At 38.9% G+C, this 19,612-nt stretch overlaps 1 protein-coding gene across 3 annotated transcripts; it reads right to left on the bottom strand.

Annotated features, from left to right (window-relative positions):
- Window positions 1-15,573: 15,573 nt before the first annotated feature.
- Window positions 15,574-18,185, bottom strand: LOC116813247 (uncharacterized). 3 transcript variants are annotated; one of them, XR_004370930.1, is made up of 2 exons: window positions 16,945-17,478; window positions 15,574-16,349 (listed from the first exon to the last, which is right to left on the bottom strand). XR_004370930.1 is itself a non-coding variant. In XM_032759679.2 (2 exons), exons 1-2 carry the CDS (start codon window positions 17,868-17,870, stop codon window positions 16,085-16,087), a joined length of 639 nt encoding a protein of 212 aa, XP_032615570.1. In that variant the 5' UTR covers window positions 17,871-18,185; the 3' UTR covers window positions 15,574-16,084. The 3 variants fall into 3 exon arrangements, 1 of the variants encoding a protein (XP_032615570.1); XR_004370928.1 differs by having other exon boundaries at window positions 16,928-17,478; XM_032759679.2 differs by lacking the exon at window positions 16,945-17,478 and adding an exon at window positions 17,497-18,185.
- Window positions 18,186-19,612: the final 1,427 nt, after the last annotated feature.

Raw genomic sequence — 19,612 nt, forward strand, 5'->3', positions numbered from 1 at the left:
GCCACTGGCAGTGCTCCTATGCGAGCTTCCTCTAACCTTTCCTGTCCTCTCCCCTTCCTGGACATACCATACCTGAATGGGACATTGCATGACAGAAGAGAAAGCAAGAATAATCTAAATTGTAAAATAAGAAGAGAAAGACCAGGAAAGAAGGTGTGAGAGGAAAAGGGAGAAGAAGTGAGAGCGGAGCAAGACATCAACATTCTTTTAAAATTTGCTCTTTGCCTGATACTGGGCCAGATTCTTTACATACATAATCTCATTTCATTCTCAAAGACTGTTAGAGGAGGTTCTGTTATCCCCAGTTAACAGGTGATGAAATCGAGAATCAGGTATCAAGTAAGCTGTTCAAGCTCATGTAGCTAGCAGGTGATGGGACTAGGAAGTAACCCCAGGTTTTCAATTAAAACACCCTTATTCTTTTATGTTCTGCAAAGAGGAAGAGTCCATGGGTGTGTACTATGTGAGATGGGGAGGGGCTGAGTAGTGGCATGAGGACTCCCTTAGCAAGGACTTAAGGAGGTCTCTTTGAAAAGTAAATGGATATTTTCGAGGTGGGGAAGGTAACTCACACATAGATATTCTGTAATAATGTTTCCCTGTTGTTGGCAGAAATATTTTATAAAACTCTTGGGTCCCAAAGTATTTGTTTCCTCTTAGTAAATCAATAATAACAAATAGTTATTATTACTTCAGATTTAACCACAAGCAAAAGAGATACTGAGAATTACACATGCTCATTAATTCTTCGTGAGTCTGAAAGAATTCAATGAGTGTTCATTGAGTGCCTATGATATGCATAGAAGAGTGCTAGGCGCCGTTCTAAGTACACAAACTTACAATATGCATAGGTGCCAGAATGCATTTCAGTAGCCTTAAATTATGTAATTTTGAAAATAAAGTTAAATATGTAGTCTTGGAAGTGTAGCATTAAAGAAATAAAATTTAATCAGGGTGTTGATGGAGTGGTAGGATATAGATAGGCAGAGAGGTGAGAAGAAAAGCATTCCAGGTAGACAGTGGAAAAAAAAAAAATACCAAAGTCAGTGGTGCAGACCTCCTTTACGATTTAAAGAGGCTAGCTTGGAATCACATGGGAACGATGGCTATGTGTCATAACTTACATTTAAAAATGTACCAACTCCCAGACATAGCAACTTTCACTATTTATTCTCCGAGTGTATATGACTTTGTGGTGGTGAATCTAGCAGATGCAATTTTAAAATTTGCTGCTTATGAAAAACGTACTTCTTTGAAGCAAAGGATAGTTAGTCATAGGTCAAGCTGTGAGTTTCCTGCAAGCAAGACTGATCTCTAGATTATCAATTATAAACCAAAGAATGTGACTATTGGAAAACAATGATGGAGGTGTTTATTTTGCTACTGTCTGATGACTGCACAATGAAATTAAATGAAAAGTCCAAGTACTTACTCCCTGCATGTCTGTGAATCTCCCTTTCACTCCATTTCAGTTCTCTTCAGCACTAAACTGATCCACAAAGGAGCAATGGAAAACTATGCCTATGGCTGAAAGACATTCTTATGCTACTCATTAATATTCCTTTGGGAGAAATATTCAGAGAAGCTTCTACAATATAATTATGCTCCAAGGGAACTCAATTATATTTTTGAGTTCTTATGGAGATTACTTTTCATAAGAAACATAGCATTCAGTACCTGATCAGAAGTAAGGGTGATACTTTGCCTCACAAACACAAAAGCCAAGATGCAAGGACAGTTATGAATATGCTACATGGTTTGTCTCTTGGCAAGAAGAGGTTGTTGTGAAGCCTGAACTCAAGCCAGTGAGAAGCTCCAAGTTGGCATGGGATGGGAAGAGGAAAGAGCAGTGGATTTTGCATCAGAAGCCATGAGCTCCAGTTCTGACTCTGCCGCTGTTCTTTCCCTGAGATTCTGACCACTTCTCTGAGCCACTGTTTCTTACTTTCATAATGAGAGAGTAATACTTCAGAGCACAGTTGCGGGGCTTGTAACTCTCATGTGTGGAAATGCTGTGAAAGCTATGGAGTATGAAGTAAAATTATGAAGTACTAGACACTCGAAGTTTAATGCTATTGCAATTAAAAGGGACTCAAGTGAACTGTGCCTAAATTAACACGTAAGGCAATCCTGCATCTGTAGAATTTCTGGTACCTTTCACCTCTCTCTGATGGACAAATTGTTGAGGGCTGAGTATCAAAAACAGGAGGGTTGAAACTGTTTGTGGATTTTACTAAGTTACAGAGTTTTAAAATTATGCTTGTTAGAGGACACTGTGTATGGATAATTATATCATTATTAATTGACTTTGAAGTATATTTTAGTTACTAGTATGAAATACTTTCAGTCTGAGAATTAATGTTATGCTCACATCTACATTGTTTAGATGTGGGGACTACTACGAGATAAAGGGTCATAAAAGCACCAGCGTGAGTTGTCAGGCAGAAATGCGTAAAAATATGCATTTATCAGCCACATGGAAGCTGGCTTCCTAGTTATTGAACTAATTAGCATGTATCATTGAATTAAAAATGTAAATGAATTTGAATCACATTTCCCTTCAGTATTCTCATATCTTAATGAAAGTAGGAAGGTAAATAGCAGGAAAGATCATTTTAAAAACAAAATATTATTTGGGTATGGGTTATTATTGTTGTTATTATATGTGACAGTATCACGACAAATTCACATGTGATAAACCTTAAACAACTTTAATTTTATTTGGAGGAATCCACAGCTTCTTTTCAGTCCAGATATCGCGTGTTGTTTTAACTAACTCTGAAAAATTGCTGAATATTTTAAATGAAATACACCTATTTCAATAAGAAGTCATTGCATACTAGCCCTCTATAACAAAGGCTAATACAATCTTCTTCTGAAGCTAGAACCATATTTTGAAACTTTGTTTCATATAGAGATTTTACTATGCATTGAATTATGTAGCATTTATACCTTGCTTTATAATCAGATGCTAAAGAAGGATATATACCATCTAACAAGATCCAATTAATTTTAAATCTGCTGATTATAGTCTGATTTGTTAAGAACATATTCACACTTCATTAAATAAATGCATTGTTAAAGAATGCCTCCCCAGATAGATCAAAAATCATTTATTAAATTTCATGCACATCTATCTAAATAGAGGCTAATGCACTTGGAGTCAGGGCCGGATTTCCTACACTTTCTCGGCCTTTTGCAGGTGATATGTCTCTTTGTGACCCATCTGAATGTTCATCAGTTTTCCTTACTGTTCTTCAGCGTAGCTTGGATGCTCTCAAGGTAGCACAGTTAGGCTGTCCTGAAGTATTGGCCCAGCAGCAGCCGATAACCAGTATATGTCTCAGGACAATTGGTCAGAGAGAACAGAGAAGAAGAAGTCAGAGCTTCTGTGTTTGACAGTGCCCCTGCTTGTTCAGGAAGCACTATGAAATACATCTATGCTATACGTTAGAGCTATTATTTATTTATCTCTTTACCAAAACCATGTAGCATATATTTAGTATACATTTCTCTATTTACTAAATATAGAGGCATCTATATTTTAGGAATATCTTATTCTTTTTATTCTTATTATTTTTCTGATGCACATTACTCTTTTTCTAATTAATGTACATTATTAGTTATCAAATTAGCACATGAAGAGTACAGAACTGCATTGCAGAATTGCAGTAATCTGGATCCCTTTTAGTACTTCTTTTCAACGTCCCTTCACCACAGCTAGAGAAACCTGGATCAGTTCAAAACTTTGGAGTTTCTCAGTTCTTAAGTGGAGACTCCCTAACTATGCTAAACTCTCCATATTCTCATGAAACCAGCTTCTTAGTTCAACATATGCAGTTGCTATAGAAGGACCAGATATCCCTACAAAGAGTTCTTTCACGAAGTAGAAACTGAATTGACAGAGAAACCATACAGTGGATAATGGTTGTGCCTAAAAACATTTAAGACCCTTGCCATCTTTGATGCTCTATTCTCTAATTCAACTGAGATTACTCTGCTGTCTTAGCCTAGGTTTCCCCTTTGGATGACTGACCAAGGCGAGGACTTTTGAAGGGAGGCAATTTATTTTGGGAGTGGTTCCAGGGAAACTGGAGTGAGGGCAGGGATGGGTAGAGAAAATCCAAGGGTGCTTTATGAATTGGTGATGTTTTAAGCTTGATCCTGTTGGAACTCTGTGAGAAGCTGGGCAGAATGTGTCTCATTATTATCCATTCAAAGGACGAGGATCACGTGCATGTGTCTCAGGCATGCTGGGCATGCTCCCCCAGGCATCCCAAAGTCCTTTATTCACAAAATATCATGAATACCTTGAGAGAAATTGATGATCCCCAGAATTCGGTGTTAGAACCAATACTCTCCATGTGGAGTGGAAATGAAGAGCTTTCCTCAGCAGCTTACTCTACATATGCTAGATGATGTTGTATTTCTATTGCTATTAACGTTATTTTTATTATCAGAAATAACTGAATTTTGGAATATATTTTTGGATAGTCAATTACATCCTTTCATTATTCAAATGAGAAAAGTGGGGCTCAGAAATATAAGATAAATTCTAAAATCACACAGCAATTCAGAGAAAGAGTCTATTTTTATTCTAAAAGATTTCTTGACTTTCTGTTTAAGCCCTGTCCTCCATGCTTCACTGCTTTCAAAATAATACAAAAAGCATTGAACCAAGGTTTTATTTTAGCCACATTTGATTTCTGAGTTCCAGGACTCGTAGGGATGATGTAGTCAGCCACTATATACCCGTGATGGTGTTTGCAAGAAGCCATATTTTGGTAAGCATCACTATTCACCAGTGTCTATTCTCTGTAACTTCTAGATACATGAAGATTCCAATTTTCTGCATAACCGTGTAACTAATTCTAGGGAATAAAATGTGAATGGAAGCTATATCTATAACTTCTGGGTCAAAAATTTATACTTGAATCTTTAGTCTTCTCTTTCTCTAACATATTATTGGAGATTATATGAATATGGCATCTATGAGTAGGTGAAGCCTCACTCAGCTGGACTTCTTCAAACACCAAAACAGAGCCTCCCTTCCAATCCGTACAGAGGATGTAGGATGATCAAGATACTGGCTTTTGTTGTTTTAAACCAGTGAGATTTGGGGGCTGTTCATAGGATATCATAGGATAATAGCTGTTATCCTATCATATCAGTTGTTCATGTCATAGGATAACAGCCCATTACAACTAATACATTTTGGGAGCAAGGTAATTATTTTATTCTTGAATCACTCTCATCTTTTATTGATTGTTGATCTTGTGAAGATAAAATCTGGATTTTGTTATGTGATAGTGTCTAAATATCTGTTAAATTTCCCAGCAACTGATGCTGATATTAAAAATGACTTGCCTCTCCGTGGTGGCTGTGAGAACACACCTCATAGATCTGTAAATAGAAGGCATGTAATTAACCAAGGGCCTTAACCCCTGTGCTCTAAAAATCCATCTTTATATTTGTTCAAAGGAAATGTTTCTTATGAACTACTTCTAACCTGTGACTAACTATGGTAGAGATACTCAAGCAGGCATGTTCTTGGAAGACCTAGCTCTACTCTGACAGCCAACTCAGGCTCAAGAACTTCCTGATGACCTTGACAAACCTTCCTGAGACTGCATGTTAGTCTAAGACCCATGCAACACACCTTCCCTGTCTCTCTCTTTCATTAGAGATCAGACTCTGCATTGCAGTCTGACAACTCCCCCAGATTATTCTGCTCCATCCCATTTTTTCTCACATAGGCATTTTCCCTAATAAACTGAATGTATGCTTAACCCTATCTTGGCACTGGCCTCTTTGAGAATATGGACTTACACATTCTGTATGTTATAACTAAGACTTCTCCAAAATGTCAGTTCTTTATGGGTCTGCCTATGGCAGATTCACTATCTTTGAATTATTAATTTTCTTTACTTTAAAGCCAAAATGTTTAGAGCTAGAAAATGCTTAGACAGCTGGTCCAAGTTTCTCCAAATGTATATCAATTGCATCTGAACCAGCTGGGGTGCTTGTTTAAATGTGTTGAGACCTGCTGAAACTGAATTTTCCAGGATAGGACCTGAAAACCTAAATTTATAAACTAGCTCCCCCAGGTGATTCTTAACGCACATTATGGAGAGTCACTAATTGAGCTGACATAAACTAAAATCTAGTGAAAAGAATAAAGTGATCCAAATTACTCAGTCAAAGTTCAGTCTATACATCTCCAACCTCTAATGTTAGTACATTATTTGTATATTACACCAATTACATTGCAAAGCTAGAGAAGTCCTCATCCTCAGAGCTTTTGATAAGTAAAGTAATCAAAACTTACAGGAAAAATATTTAACTTCTTTGTTATACATGACACCTGTCATTGCCTAAAAAAGCCTGACAGAGACATCTAGCCACTTTCAAAGACTTGGCTAAGATGGTGACCAACAGTCATGAGCAATAAATGAGGGAGATATTTAAAACTGTTTTTTGTAAAGACATAAATCTCTAAAACCTTCACAGCCAATGAAATGAATTTTAAAAAAACTTGAAATTATATCTGTGGGCATATTTTGGGATAGGCTTTTGAGTGTTCAGTTGATTTGATGTTTATTTTAAACATTTGAAATAAGGAGGTTATGAAGAAGTGAGTCTAGTTATTAGGACCAGTTTAATAACTAAATTAGATTTGTTGTGTACAACTAATCAATCTAATAAAACCAATTGATGATTTCATTTATCTAAGTAAGTTAAATTTCAGGTCCTATAGGAAAATATGATGGTAAATTGAAAAGAAAATTTCAGGTCCTATAGAAAAATATGACGGTAAATTGAAAGGAATCTTGATAATTGGAAAAAATCACTCATTAAAATAAAACAAAGCAAACACACAGAAAAAAAATCACAGGGACAAAGCTACAGCTTATTAGAATGTATACATTAAGGATAAGGACCAAATTACAGAGTTTGAATGGGCATTTATGTTGCAAAAATTACGTTTGAAATCAAAATCTATGACAAAATAAAAGTAAATATTTATAATCAATGAACACAAAATTCAAGCATCACTAATAAACCACAATTGAGACAGGAGTTAATACTTTATAGTCAACATTACATCAGCATATATTAATATTTTACTCAACTGATCTTTCAATTTGAAAGAGAATAGCAAAAAGCATTTATTGTTTCCAAATAGATAAGGATGTGTATCTACAAGAAAAATGTAAATATATTGGTCTTGTTTATCCCAGAACAGCAAAATACAAATCTGTTCTTCTCATGAGGAAAACTCTCATTAGTGACATGGAAGCACTTAAAGATAAAAAGACATGAATTATAGAAAGTTCAGGAGAATAGAAAATTTAACACTGAGAAAGCGTAAGCTCCGTAAGAATAGAAATCACATGAATTTCATTCACCATTGAATATTTAACACAAAGAACAGAGCCTGGCACCTACTAAGCACTCAAACAGTGAATAAATGTATGAATGAATTTATGTTTTCATCTTTGGAAATCTGAGAGAAGTTGTTTACTATGAATAGAAGTGGAGGTTAAAATAAAAATCAATTCAAGTCCATACACACACACACACACACACACACACAATTCTGTGATATAAGTTTGGGTCCTACATTTAGGAATGATTGGTATGTTCAATGTTATTGGTCTAAATAATCACTTACCTTACTGGGTTTCATTATCAATTAAGATAAAAGCAGAGAGAGAGAGAGAGGTAGGAAGATAATGTAGAAAAATTATATTCATTGAAAGAGTATTCATGGATTTAGAAAATTTGGAACGTTATTGCAATAACAACAGCAGGAGTATGGAGAATAGTCTGAATGAACTAGCCATTTTTAATGATTATTTATTAATAATCCTCTTGTACCATGCAATTTCACCAAGTAGATTATCTAATAATAGGAAGATAACTGCAAAAGAGATAGGTCCAAGCCATAGCTACAGTTGGTTTTTTTTCACAACCATGTTTTAAATGTTAACTGTGATCTCTAATATAGATATTCATTTCCATATACATGTATTTATATAAACATACACCACACCCCTCCTTCTCTCATCCAACTAACACAATTTCCTGACGCTTAGTGGGCATTTAAAGTATCTGTGCTTTCTGAGTTGAATAGCTAGGTAAAAATAACCCTGTCACTGAATCAAAGCCTCTTTCTTTAAATACACCAGGTTATAAAAATCACATATTGAAGAATGCATCCTTGGAGTTCTTGTAACCAATCTACTTATCTGATATCATCAAGACAATGAAAAAAACATAACTACCATATCCAAATTCTGGGAATCGAGAGAGTAGAGTCAGGTCAAGGACGTCCAGGGAAGAGAGAAGTTCTTCTGATTTGGAAAACTAGCTCTACATAGCTCTGGGCAGGGGAACACCTTTCTCTATTTAATGCTTTCGTAGCAACCCAAACTTTGTAACTTTTAAATTGACCTTGTCTGAGGTACATAGTCCTTATCGTTTTGGCCTGGAACCCCCACTCTTCACAGTTAACACGAGTATAGGGAATTCCTGAGAAGCATTGTGACTGAGTTCAAGTTAAGAATCCTGCCGATGTAAGTACATTGTCACTACTACTTAGAACATTCAAAATCAGTAAGAAACACTCTCCTAAACCAAGTTTCTGTTTCACCTGTCACTGTTTTTTGTTCAAGCAAATTAACAGAAGAAAGATATTTTACCCAGCATATGCTATGTTATATTCATTCTATTATTTAGACAGTAGTCCCCACTTCTCTGCAGAGGATGCATTCCGTGAGCCCTAGTGGATGCCTGAAACTGCGGATAACACTGAATCTGATTGTCGTCAATCGGAACACGTTTCTGTTCGCGTCTTCCAACAGCAAATTTAGTGCCTTTTGAATTTTAAATAGCACTTATGCACCGTGGCTGTAACTTTTACAGTTTGAAGTGCGACAACAAAACTAGCATAAATTTATCTTTCATTCTTTACAAATTCAGGAATAGATGATCTGTTCTTACACTAGATCTTAGCAACCTCAGTATGCAATATTTTTTCTTTCCTTATTAATTTGAGAACTTTCGCCTTTTCTCTTAAAGGATGTACCTATGGCTTGTCTTTGGCATATCTGAATTCCCAACATCACTACTTTTGAACTCTGCAGTCATTTTAAGCAAAACAAGTGTTGCTTGAACATAAGCGATGCTGTGTGATATTACTGCAACAGTAGATGTGATCATCAAGATGGTTACTAAGTGACTAAGGGGTAGCTACATATAGCATGGAGATGCTGGACAAAGGATGATTCACATCCTGGGTGGGATGAAGTGGGGTGGTGCGAGATTTTATTATGCCTCTCAAAACAGCACAGAATTTAAAACTTATGAATAGTCTATTTCTGGAATTTTCCATTTAATATTTTCAGACCACAGTTGACTGTGGGTAACTAAAACCACAGAAAGCCAGCTAAGGCTGAGGGGAGACAATTGTACCATGTATAAAATTATATTTTAAATATTTTCCTTCTTATGATTAAAAAGAACCTGATCAACATGTAGGAAAGGAAAAACACAATTCTGCGTTACAAACCCGTAAGAGTTCAATAGTAAATTCACATTTTGCTTATTTGTTTTTCAAGTTTTCCCTGTCTTTCTTAATTCAACAAGATCAAAATTGTGACATATGACAATGAAGAATTCCTTAAGGTTTCTTTGCATAAACATCTACTGGAATTTTAAAAACAAAATTGAAGTCAAGAGGCTTCTTTGTTCTTTCTACATGTGTCTCAAAGACTTAATTTCTTCACATTTCACTCTATTTTGCCTTGGTAGTATCCAACATCTGAACTTTTTTACTTCCTGGAGATTTGCTCATCAATGTAAATATTTTCGCTGCAGTTTGTAACTACTAACCTTCTATCTTAAAGACAATCAACTTCGATTTCTTGACATCCCAATTTTATTCCTTCTTAAAGCATTTTATTTTCAATTCCTACTCAGTCATATTTCTATAGTATATTATTTACTTAACAGCAGCTGATGGAAATCGCAATGGCAGCTGAGTCTGAATACTACAAAGATACACAGTGTGCTAAAGCCTGTTCTTTCTAATCTGCGGTCCACGATTAGGGCTTCTTTGTGGTCTACAAATATTAAATTCTATATTAATTTTATCTAAGACAGTGCACAATTATTGTTGCGGTTACTCCTTAAAAGCATCAGTAATTAGTTGCTTGTGTTCTATTAGTGCTTTCCCTAAATATACTGTTTAGATACATGTTACTCCTATGGAAGTGAATGTTGCCATAGGCTTTTCATAGCCAGAATAAATTAGAAGTGTTTCAGTTACAATACGTTACCCTGTACAAATATAAAATAAAGGGAGGTTAAAAACCCTTACATGCAAATTTGAATAACAAATATTAGAGCATGCTTTTTACTTCGGGCAGCATCTATTGGACATCTGGGAAGCTCTTTTAGTTGGTTCTCTTCTGTTTTTCTTTTCTTTTCTCTTTTTTTTTTTTTTAGAATACATAAAATGGTTTTTAAAATAGAAAAAAAGTCATGTTCAAGTCTTCCACCCACAAATTTGTTGCATTTTATTTACATTTTTAATTTACATTTTATTATATATTTTATTTGCCTAGAAGTTGTTTTTTAACTGATTATAGTAACATAAGAAGTATAGCAAATTTATGTTACTCTGTTTATTTTCTCCTGGGTAAAATATGCATTTATTTAGGAAGAAATTTAAATTAACTAAAAGAAAAAAATAATATTTTTAATTTTTAAAAGGATGCTTAAAATAAAAACATAAAAGTTCTAGCATTTTTTCACTTATTATGTCATACATTTTTAAGTGCATTCTTTGGAGAAATAGCTTTCAGAAGACAAATGTACCCGTATTTATATGGAACTTGACACAATTGGTCAAATATTTAACCAGATTTAACATTTAATCAATACAAGATTTTTCAATTATAGCAAATTGTAAAATCATACAATTTTTAATTTTATCTTCATATTCTCAACAATCTTAGAACTTAATATTCTTACAGGCATTTTCATTTAAAAGCTAAGACTAAAATAAGTGATTTTAAACAGCTATTTTGTTCTGACGCCATAAAATAAACAGAACTTTATTTTTACAAGATTTATTTAACAACCACGTAGTTAATAGAAGCATTTCATTACATCAGCACTAATATATGCAACAACAGACTTCAGGGCAAAGGTGTGTGTTTCAAAATAGGCGGCAATCTTGAAATTCATAATGTTGAATAACTACAAACGTACATTTATTTTAATCAATATAAACCCTATAACATAAAAATTTGAAAAGGTTTGAGCCTTTAAAAAAATCTCTATTTCATTTGGTAATTGATTTTCCATACTGAAAAACTCATTTTTAATGCAAATAATGTTTCTTATGGCTTTGCCCATGCTGCTACCATATCTGATTACTTCTACTCAGAGTGGGTTATTTTCTAAAGAAGGCTTTGCAAGCTGAGTGTGTGTGTGTATAAATGTATTGCAAAGGTTTTAAGGGTAAAAATAGTGTACATATTAATGAGAAGCAAATTTTTCTTCTTCTTTAAAATAATTCACTTTCTTATTTCAAAACTTAAAGTCTGGTCAAAATTTGGGTTAATCACTGAAACAAAACAACAAAACCATGATTTACATCGAGACCTAATTTCTTTTTTTTTTATTATCGTTTTAAGCTAACGCAACAACATGTGCTCGGTATCTTTATTTTAATTAAGATTTCTTTCTTTATTAGATCTTAGTTATCTGGAGAAACCAGGACGTCTTCTCCACTCACCTGTTTTACACAAAGGTTTTTCACTTAGATTTGCAATTTCGTGTTTCCATATAAAATTCGAGAAAGAGTGGAGAAATATAACTACAGAAATAATCTGAAAACTTCAAAACACGGACTTTTCATTATCCTCCAGAATAGAAGATATCATCCAAGGAGTGCTCAAAATCAAAATCAGGTGGCCCTTTCAAAAGTAGAAATGATGAGAGCTTTTAAATTTCACAGATTAAACGTTTCTAAGAGCTTAATGTTTCCTCCGCTTATTGCCACGGTGCCATCTGGCTTTTGTAACTGGTGTCCTGCCTCTTTGAGGCAGCAGAGGGCGCTCTGGCATTGTTGACACCAGATATCTCCCGGTGCACCGCGCTAGCATCTTATTTCCAGGAAGGAAATATACTATTTCCCTGGAGGGTTGTCCTTGAGTATCTCAACGGGTCAAGCTGTTCCTAAATTATTCCGAGAAGCTTTAATTTCAGACCTAGATGAAAGTTGAGACTGTCAAAGGACTCCCACGGCACGCCGCACCGAAGTTCTCCCATTGCGAAGCCTGGGTTGTTTTATTGCAAAACTGCCGCGCATAGAATTTCTTTCATAGCAGGAAAATTTGTAATGGGCATCAAACTGGATGATTATATTCCAAAGAAATAGGAGTACATAGTCTTAAAAATCTAGAAACATCACGGATCAATAGCCACTCGATTTCATCTAGGCAACCGAATTACTAAATTTAGTGTTTCCCTTTTTAAGCAGTATTTTAACCTCTCTCATATCACGTATTTCATTTCTATTTAGAAAGTAATTTTAAACTGATCAAGCTTTCTGAAGGACAAGTTTAGATGATCCTAAACAGGTAGGATTAGGCTGAGGGGATTAGGTTTGCTCCTGTGAAGTAGTATGAATTCTAAAGGAATCAGGCAGGACGATTTTGCAGTCCTGGACCATAGCTGCTTTGTGGATTACGCAAGATGTGGATGCAGGAGATCAGCGCAATTGGATGAATACTGGAAGGAAAGCAAGGCCGCCATGATAACGTGTAATGCTTTAAATTCATTTCTGCTTCCAACGACTGCTTCTAATTGGCACAAGAGGAATATTCCCAACCCTTTAATTTTGTAATCTGAGCAGCCCCTATTTTCCAGTGTGCTTTACCCACCCACCCCGAAATTGGATAAAATTAAATACAAACCAAAGTAATCGATGAATGTGAAAGACCCGACTTGCAGAGTCCTAAAATTCGAGGACAGATAAAATCCGCCCTGAGGCAGGGGGTGAGAAGGCAGCTCTCTGACGATATTGCACCTGGCCGTTTCATTTCAGGAATTTTATGATACATCTACGTCCCATGTAAAAAAAATAACTTAATGAACACATGTCTTGTAGGTCATTGTCAATGCATGGCCCATTGTTATACCCGGATCAAAATCGGTGTTGCTGTCTCTATTGTCCAACCTGAATTATTTTATCTGTTACTAATTTTAACAGCCTTTATGTTTGTGAATTTATAGACAAACTCAAGCAAATGCATAGAAATTTCTTTTGAGAAATAGCCAGCCAGGGTGGCTACGAATTGGTTGATTTTCCCTCTCTCTCTCTCTCTCCCTTGCCATTTTGATTCATTACTTAGGGAATTTAGATTTGTATTGTTTACATTTAATACTTTCAATATCTAAGAACGATGAAATATGCTAAGAAATTTAGAGATTTTTTTGAATATATCAATACTGACCCATCCAACCTTCGATTTCTAAGGCGAATTTTCACTGCATAAGATTTAGTAAACTGCCCTGCCTCTTTCTGTCGCGGGAGCTATGAGGATGTGGCTGCGGTCGGTTTTTCCGCAGTGCGGGTTTCAGGCCTCCTGGCCCTCCAGTGCCTCCCGCCGGCTGGGATGAGCCAAGCAGGCTCCTGCGCACCGGAGCGGTCTGCAGAGCTCAGCCCTCTGTACCCGTCTACTGAGGCTGCCCGGCTACAAAGCCTGGCCGAAGGTGGCAAGCTGCATGGGCTCCTACCCTGTTTCACCTGGTGGGTCCCTGACACACCCTTTTCTGGTTAAGCCTCGAGGCCCACACTTGACTCCATTGCACGTCCCTTTGGTGACCAAATCAGCACTAAAATCCGCGGCTGAGGACCTTATGTTTCTGTTTTAAGGAAGATGATTTAAGAAAGAAAAGGATAATAATAAAGCCTTCATTCTCCTCAATTTCCTTCTTGCAATCCTGCGATTTTGGTTTCAGCCTAAATAAAGTGGAAATGGTTTCCCCATACGCTTACACTCTATGTATGTGTGCATTCCTACATGAAGACCAAAAAGTATCAGGCAAGGGTAGCAACAGCTTGAGGGAACGATTTCAGTAAAATATTGTTTTGCTGTATGTGGCCTTTTTCTATTTTTAAATGTTATTTTTCAAATTACCTAATATCCTACTCTTCTTTTGAGTAGGGACGGGACGGTCCTACTGCTTTTCCAGTTTGATTGCGGAAGAGAGAAGAGGGCCACGGTCAGCACCGCGGACAGCGCCAGGCAGGGAGGGCGCGGCTACTTTGGTGCATCCTCTTAGCTCCTCTCCTTTGTTCCCAGCCCCTGCAGGCCAAGGCAGAACAAAGACATCAAGGCTCGCTTTTTCGGCCTAGGTTTTTCTTCGGCTCCAAAGTCGTGGTGCGGAACTACTACCTCAACATAGTCCACTTCACTGGCTTCCAAATAAATTAATTTACCGAGTCCTTCTGAAGTTTCTGACCTGGTCCTTTCCCCTTATCCCACTCCTTTGGCCGATTTGGACACTGCGACAATGCCAAAACAAGAGAGTTATCTTGGAGTCTTAAAGCCAGGCATGGACGCCTCAAGATTGGGAAGAGAAAGGGAGAAGTCAAGGGGAAATGCGGGCGGCAAGTGTTCTTCAGATCTTTCCAAAGTTTGGACCTTTCATTTGCTGTTTCTTGCGCGGTGTGGTCAGGACGCTATTTAATATTACACCTCTCTCTGCTGTTTTGTTTTCCCAGCTTGGCCCAGGACTGCAGACAATCACACTACCTGTTCTTGAAAGAACTAGTGCTTTCTAAATGATTTAACTCTCTGGAATATTTGCACAGGCGGGAACTACTGCTCTCCTGACAGCTGTCAATGAAGCTTCCCTAAAATTCTCCTCGGAGATTTGCCTGCGGATTTCCGCGGCTCTAATGGAAAAGTAGGAGCCTTTCCCTTTCGAACACTAGGTTGCTTCTAGAATCAGTCCGGGGTGGGGGTGGGGGGCATTTATGCGGCAAGGGATGGGTTCATTCTACCACCCCCTAAATTCCCTGCAATTGCCTTTTCCCCTTTCTGACCCTGAGATGCTTTGGTGTCCTTCAAGTGCAGCCGTAGGCTCCGCTCTTGGCATTCACCGCGTGCCTTAATTGTATGACATTAAATCAAGGTCCGCTGTGAACACGGAGGGCAGAGCCTCTAATCTTGATCCCGAAAGTATAAGACCCACTGCGACTACCACTCTTCTCTCCCTGCCCATCCCCCTCTCTCCGCTCTGAGTCTCTACCCCTAGAGTCATAACTCATAAGCCCAGCTCCTGTCTCTGCTCATCTCTGACACATCTGCCAGAGCCGCTGTTAATTAGTCTGTTCCGTGGAAGTGTAGACGGTTCGTGTGCCTGCGTATACATATGCATATATCTCCATGCCATTTACAGCACACGCCTAAAAACATACATACGTCTATAAATCTAGTTTTCAAATGACGGCGTGGATCCAAGTTAATTACCCCTCTGGTACAGATCTAATTTTGTAATCGTGTTATTTTACTGAATGCAATTAACCCAGTTGGTTCGCCCTGAATCCTTTCTAAGGCACTTGTAAGGAATGGCAGGTTTTTAAGGACCACGCTATTGCATGTTCTCCGTCAGAACCATTGCCAATCATTTTCTGCTGTCAGGGATGAAATCTAGCATATAAAAGAGAAAACCATGCGTGTGTGCCTGTAAGATAAACACACAGATATGCCTGGTCTCTGTGTCCTCTGATAACGTTACCGCGGGTTTGGTTGGGAGATTTTGGGAAAAGAGAGTCCAAGGGCGGGCTGGGTCATCTTTCTTTGTAATGCGGAAAAATTAACTCAACCGCACCTGCCTAGTCCCGAGAGAGCCAGGCGGCCCATCTGGTCTGGCTACGAGTTTGCTGCGGAGAGACAAGCCTGCTCACTAAAGCTTCCCCACTGCCCAGGAGCGCGGACCTCGGGTCTGGGCCAGGAAGGGGGATTCGGCTCAGGGCAGCGCAGCCGACTCGCACTCCTCAGCCAGTGGCCAGAGTCTGGGGCTGGAAGCGCCTGGGCCGGGCGGAGGGAGGGCAAGCAGGAGAGAGGACAGGGTGAGGGAAGTTGACCTCTACGGGTGGAGCCCTCTGCGCAGCGGGCAGGAGGCAGCGGGCGCGACGGCTCTTTTCACGGCGTCCCCTACGGTGTGGTCGGCCCGAGGGAAAGGCCCGCTCCCGCTCCAGAGTCCGAGGAAAGAAGAGAGAGCTGAGAGCTGGTCTTGCGCAGAGACCCCAGAATGCGCCCCTGAAAAACAGAATCAAAGCGCAGTGTTAGGGAGGCGGGAGAGAGGAGGGGGAGGGTGGGGAGCAGGGACACGAGGCGGGAGGGAGCACGCGAGGGAGACAAGGTGACGAGAGGACAGGACCCCAGTCGGCCGGTCGCGACCTCCGTCCCCAGGCTTCAGGGGGACGCGGAGGGGACCCTGGGCCCACGGAGCGCGGGGCCCGCAGCCCGGGGGGAGGGGGTGGCGCGGTGACTGTAAGCGCAGGTCCAGGCTGCGGAAGTCCAGAGGAGGGTGCATGCGCTGCGGATACCGCCGCGTCCAGAGAAACGATTTCGGCAGCTGGAGCCGTGAAAACGCGTCCGCAGATGGTCCTTCTGTGCAGTCCCAGCGGTTCCCGCATTCTGCACCCCCTTTCCCAGCCTCACCCCCTCCCTTAGACCACACGCCAGACCCGCACTCTCGAATCTCCACCCCTCTTCGTTTAGGACCCTGCAAACTGCAAGACCGGCAAGAAAATCGAAACGATCGATGAGAGAAAGAATTACATACACCCATAGCCCTAGAAATCCGGAGAGAGACCTGCTAGCCCTGTTCAAACCTGCAGAGGACCAAAACCTTTTCAATCGCTGCTCAGCGCGTTCGCAGAGGAAAGAAGAGGCTGAGAGGCTTCCGTGGTATAAGGTGCTTTAAGGTGGGATGTGGGGGTAGGGAGGGGGTGGGTCGGAGCGGTCCGGTCTTTCCCCCTCGCTTGCTGATCCAGAATTAGGGATTAATGGCTCGCTCCAGCCAAACAAATAAGGCATCTGCCTTCAGCACAAGAGGATTACACGGGCTGCTGACGTCACCAGTCAGACAGATGTTGGCTCCCAAAGTCCTGAGCAGCTCGCTGTGTCCTTGAAACCAAAGAGCCGCAGAAGACTCGCAGCCCCCAATTGCAGAGCCTGGCTACAGCAGAGGGCAAGAACCCTGCCCTTGCCGACAACCCCTTGGCGTCAACCCAGTGCCCACAGGCAGCTCCCTAAGACGTCGAGCTTCCAGCCTCTCCAAGCGCTCCCTTCGCCGTCTTGCTGTCAAAACCCAGGCTGCTCAAAACAAGCCAAAGTCACCGTTCTCAGTTGCCTCTCCCTAACATGGAGACAAGCGCCCACAACCCAGTCGACACCTTACCTAGATCCCACATTTAAGCTCTCGGGCTTCTGTTCACTCACACTCGGCTGGCCAAGTAACAGGAAAATAAACACCTTAGGCCGGACACAGCCCACGCTCCAGCTGAGGGACCGCCTCTTAATTATGTGCGCAAGCAGCAAAAGCAGAGCTAATCTGCATCTCCTCTTCTCAACCCCGCAGCCTGCCTTCCCCCGAGGCCAAGGTTTAGGTTTATGCTTAATCTTATCACGAATGCCATCCCGGACGAATGTGCCTTTCAAAACAATGACGCTTTGCCAACCTAACTCAGCGTCCCAACCAGAGCCCTGGACCACCACTCGGTGAACCACGGGGACCTCACCATGGTCCTGATTAGGACAAGGAAAAAATGTCATTGCATATTTTTCTCAAGTACTTTGAATACGTTGTCTAAAAATAAAATATTAAAATAAGTGTGTGTGTTCAAAATATATGTAGCATCTAATTCCAGCAAGCTGCACCTTCAAAGAACTGCAGTTTCATTTTATAGCCAAATCTGATGAATAAAGATCAAAAATTAATTTATTTATAAACTCCAAGGTCCTTTTAAATTGATGTAATTTTAACTTAATTTTAATTATAAACTATCTTAATTCTTCTAACCTGCATATTGTTTTTGCTTTATATGATTTTCCAGGCCTTTACAGGTCACACTAAAGTCAGGTTATGAAATAAGCTAAAAGACACATCAAACTGGAAATTTAAATGAGCAATTTTGAATAAGTTATGTAATCCGCAAATGAAATGGTTTTAAATGAATTTTAATTCTGTAAAGGAGTAAAGACTATTCAAACAATGTATAAAACAAAATAAGCTGATCTCTAGCACAGACCCACACTGAACCAATCCTGTGTCCCAAATGTAATCAGTATATATGAAAAAATCTGTGACTTTCTTGGAAAAAAAATAAATGCTTGCTCACAACATTGCACTGTCAGTTATAGAGTACAATGCCTACATGGGAGTAAAAGGAATAGCCGGATTATATCTTCATTCATATTATTCCTGTCTATCAAAGTGGCATTTAATTTTCCCAATTTTATGCATTTAGAAATTCATTCACTGATAAAAATCAATTTAATTTTCTGTAGTGTCATTCAGCCAATGCCAGTCTAAAATAGTAAAATTTCTCCATCCCCATTCTGTTTCAAGGCCTTATAAAAAACATTCTACATCTAAAACTGATAGATTTAAATTTCATATTTACCAGTACCAAAAGGTGGGCTTTATCTCATTTTAATTGGATAAATAATATATACTATTTGAGGCAGGGTAAAAACTGAACACATAATCATTGTTTCTTTGAAACTTGGTAGAATAAGTTTGAAATGCCACATTTTACCAGTCCAATTCCTTTTAAAGACCATAACGATTATTTTTGACTTCTAAAATGCTTTGAATGTAAACTTCCACTCAGGTCTCAAAATTTTATTACAGTCCTTTTTTGCTCAGTGATTTAATATTAGTTCGCTGTCCATGGTCTTGATCCACATGAAAGGACATGCTAGTGTTACCTTTTGAAAAATGAAAGTCACAACGCTTCTGCACAAATTAGACTCCCTAGCATTTTAAAATGATATCAAAAGGGAGAAATGCTATAGGCTTTAAGTTCTCTTCCCCATCCCAGTTGTTTTCATTTTTCTATATTTGCCACCAAAGTGAACGTACAGGAAGCAGATAGTTTCCATTTCATTATTTTTGAGCTGACAAATCCACCACTCCATTTAAAGATCCAAATAATTGTAGTAAATAGGAAATAATATCTTTCAACCTGCAATATTTTTTGGCGGTTTTCAAAAGAGACATACATAGACATTGTTGTATAGGAATCCTTGTCCACTTTTACGTATGGTTTAACAAGTGCAGAAAAATTACAAAAATGACAAATTCAGGGGCAAAAGCCAAACAACCTTTTCAATCCTCTCTCTCTCCATATTTACATCACTATATAGAGGCATATAGATAGTACACACACACACACACACACACACACACACACACACACACGCTAATAGCATTAAACTAAATCCATCTCTAACACCTTACACTTTTTTTCTAGCAAAGCATATGTTCCAGTGGCTAAGACGCGGAATAATTC

This window comes from Hylobates moloch, unplaced genomic scaffold, assembly GCF_009828535.3.
Source record: "Hylobates moloch isolate HMO894 unplaced genomic scaffold, HMol_V3 SCAFFOLD_9, whole genome shotgun sequence".
Lineage (NCBI taxonomy): Eukaryota > Metazoa > Chordata > Mammalia > Primates > Hylobatidae > Hylobates > Hylobates moloch.

Excerpts from the sequence above, each read along its gene's own strand:
- LOC116813247 (XM_032759679.2), bottom strand. The coding sequence starts at position 17,870 with ATGACATTTTTTCCTTGTCCTAATCAGGACCATGGTGAGGTCCCCGTG. Across the intron at positions 16,350-17,496 it reads AGCTTAAATGTGGGATCTAG|GGGCGCATTCTGGGGTCTCT; the intron begins GTAAGGTGTCGA and ends TCTGTTTTTCAG.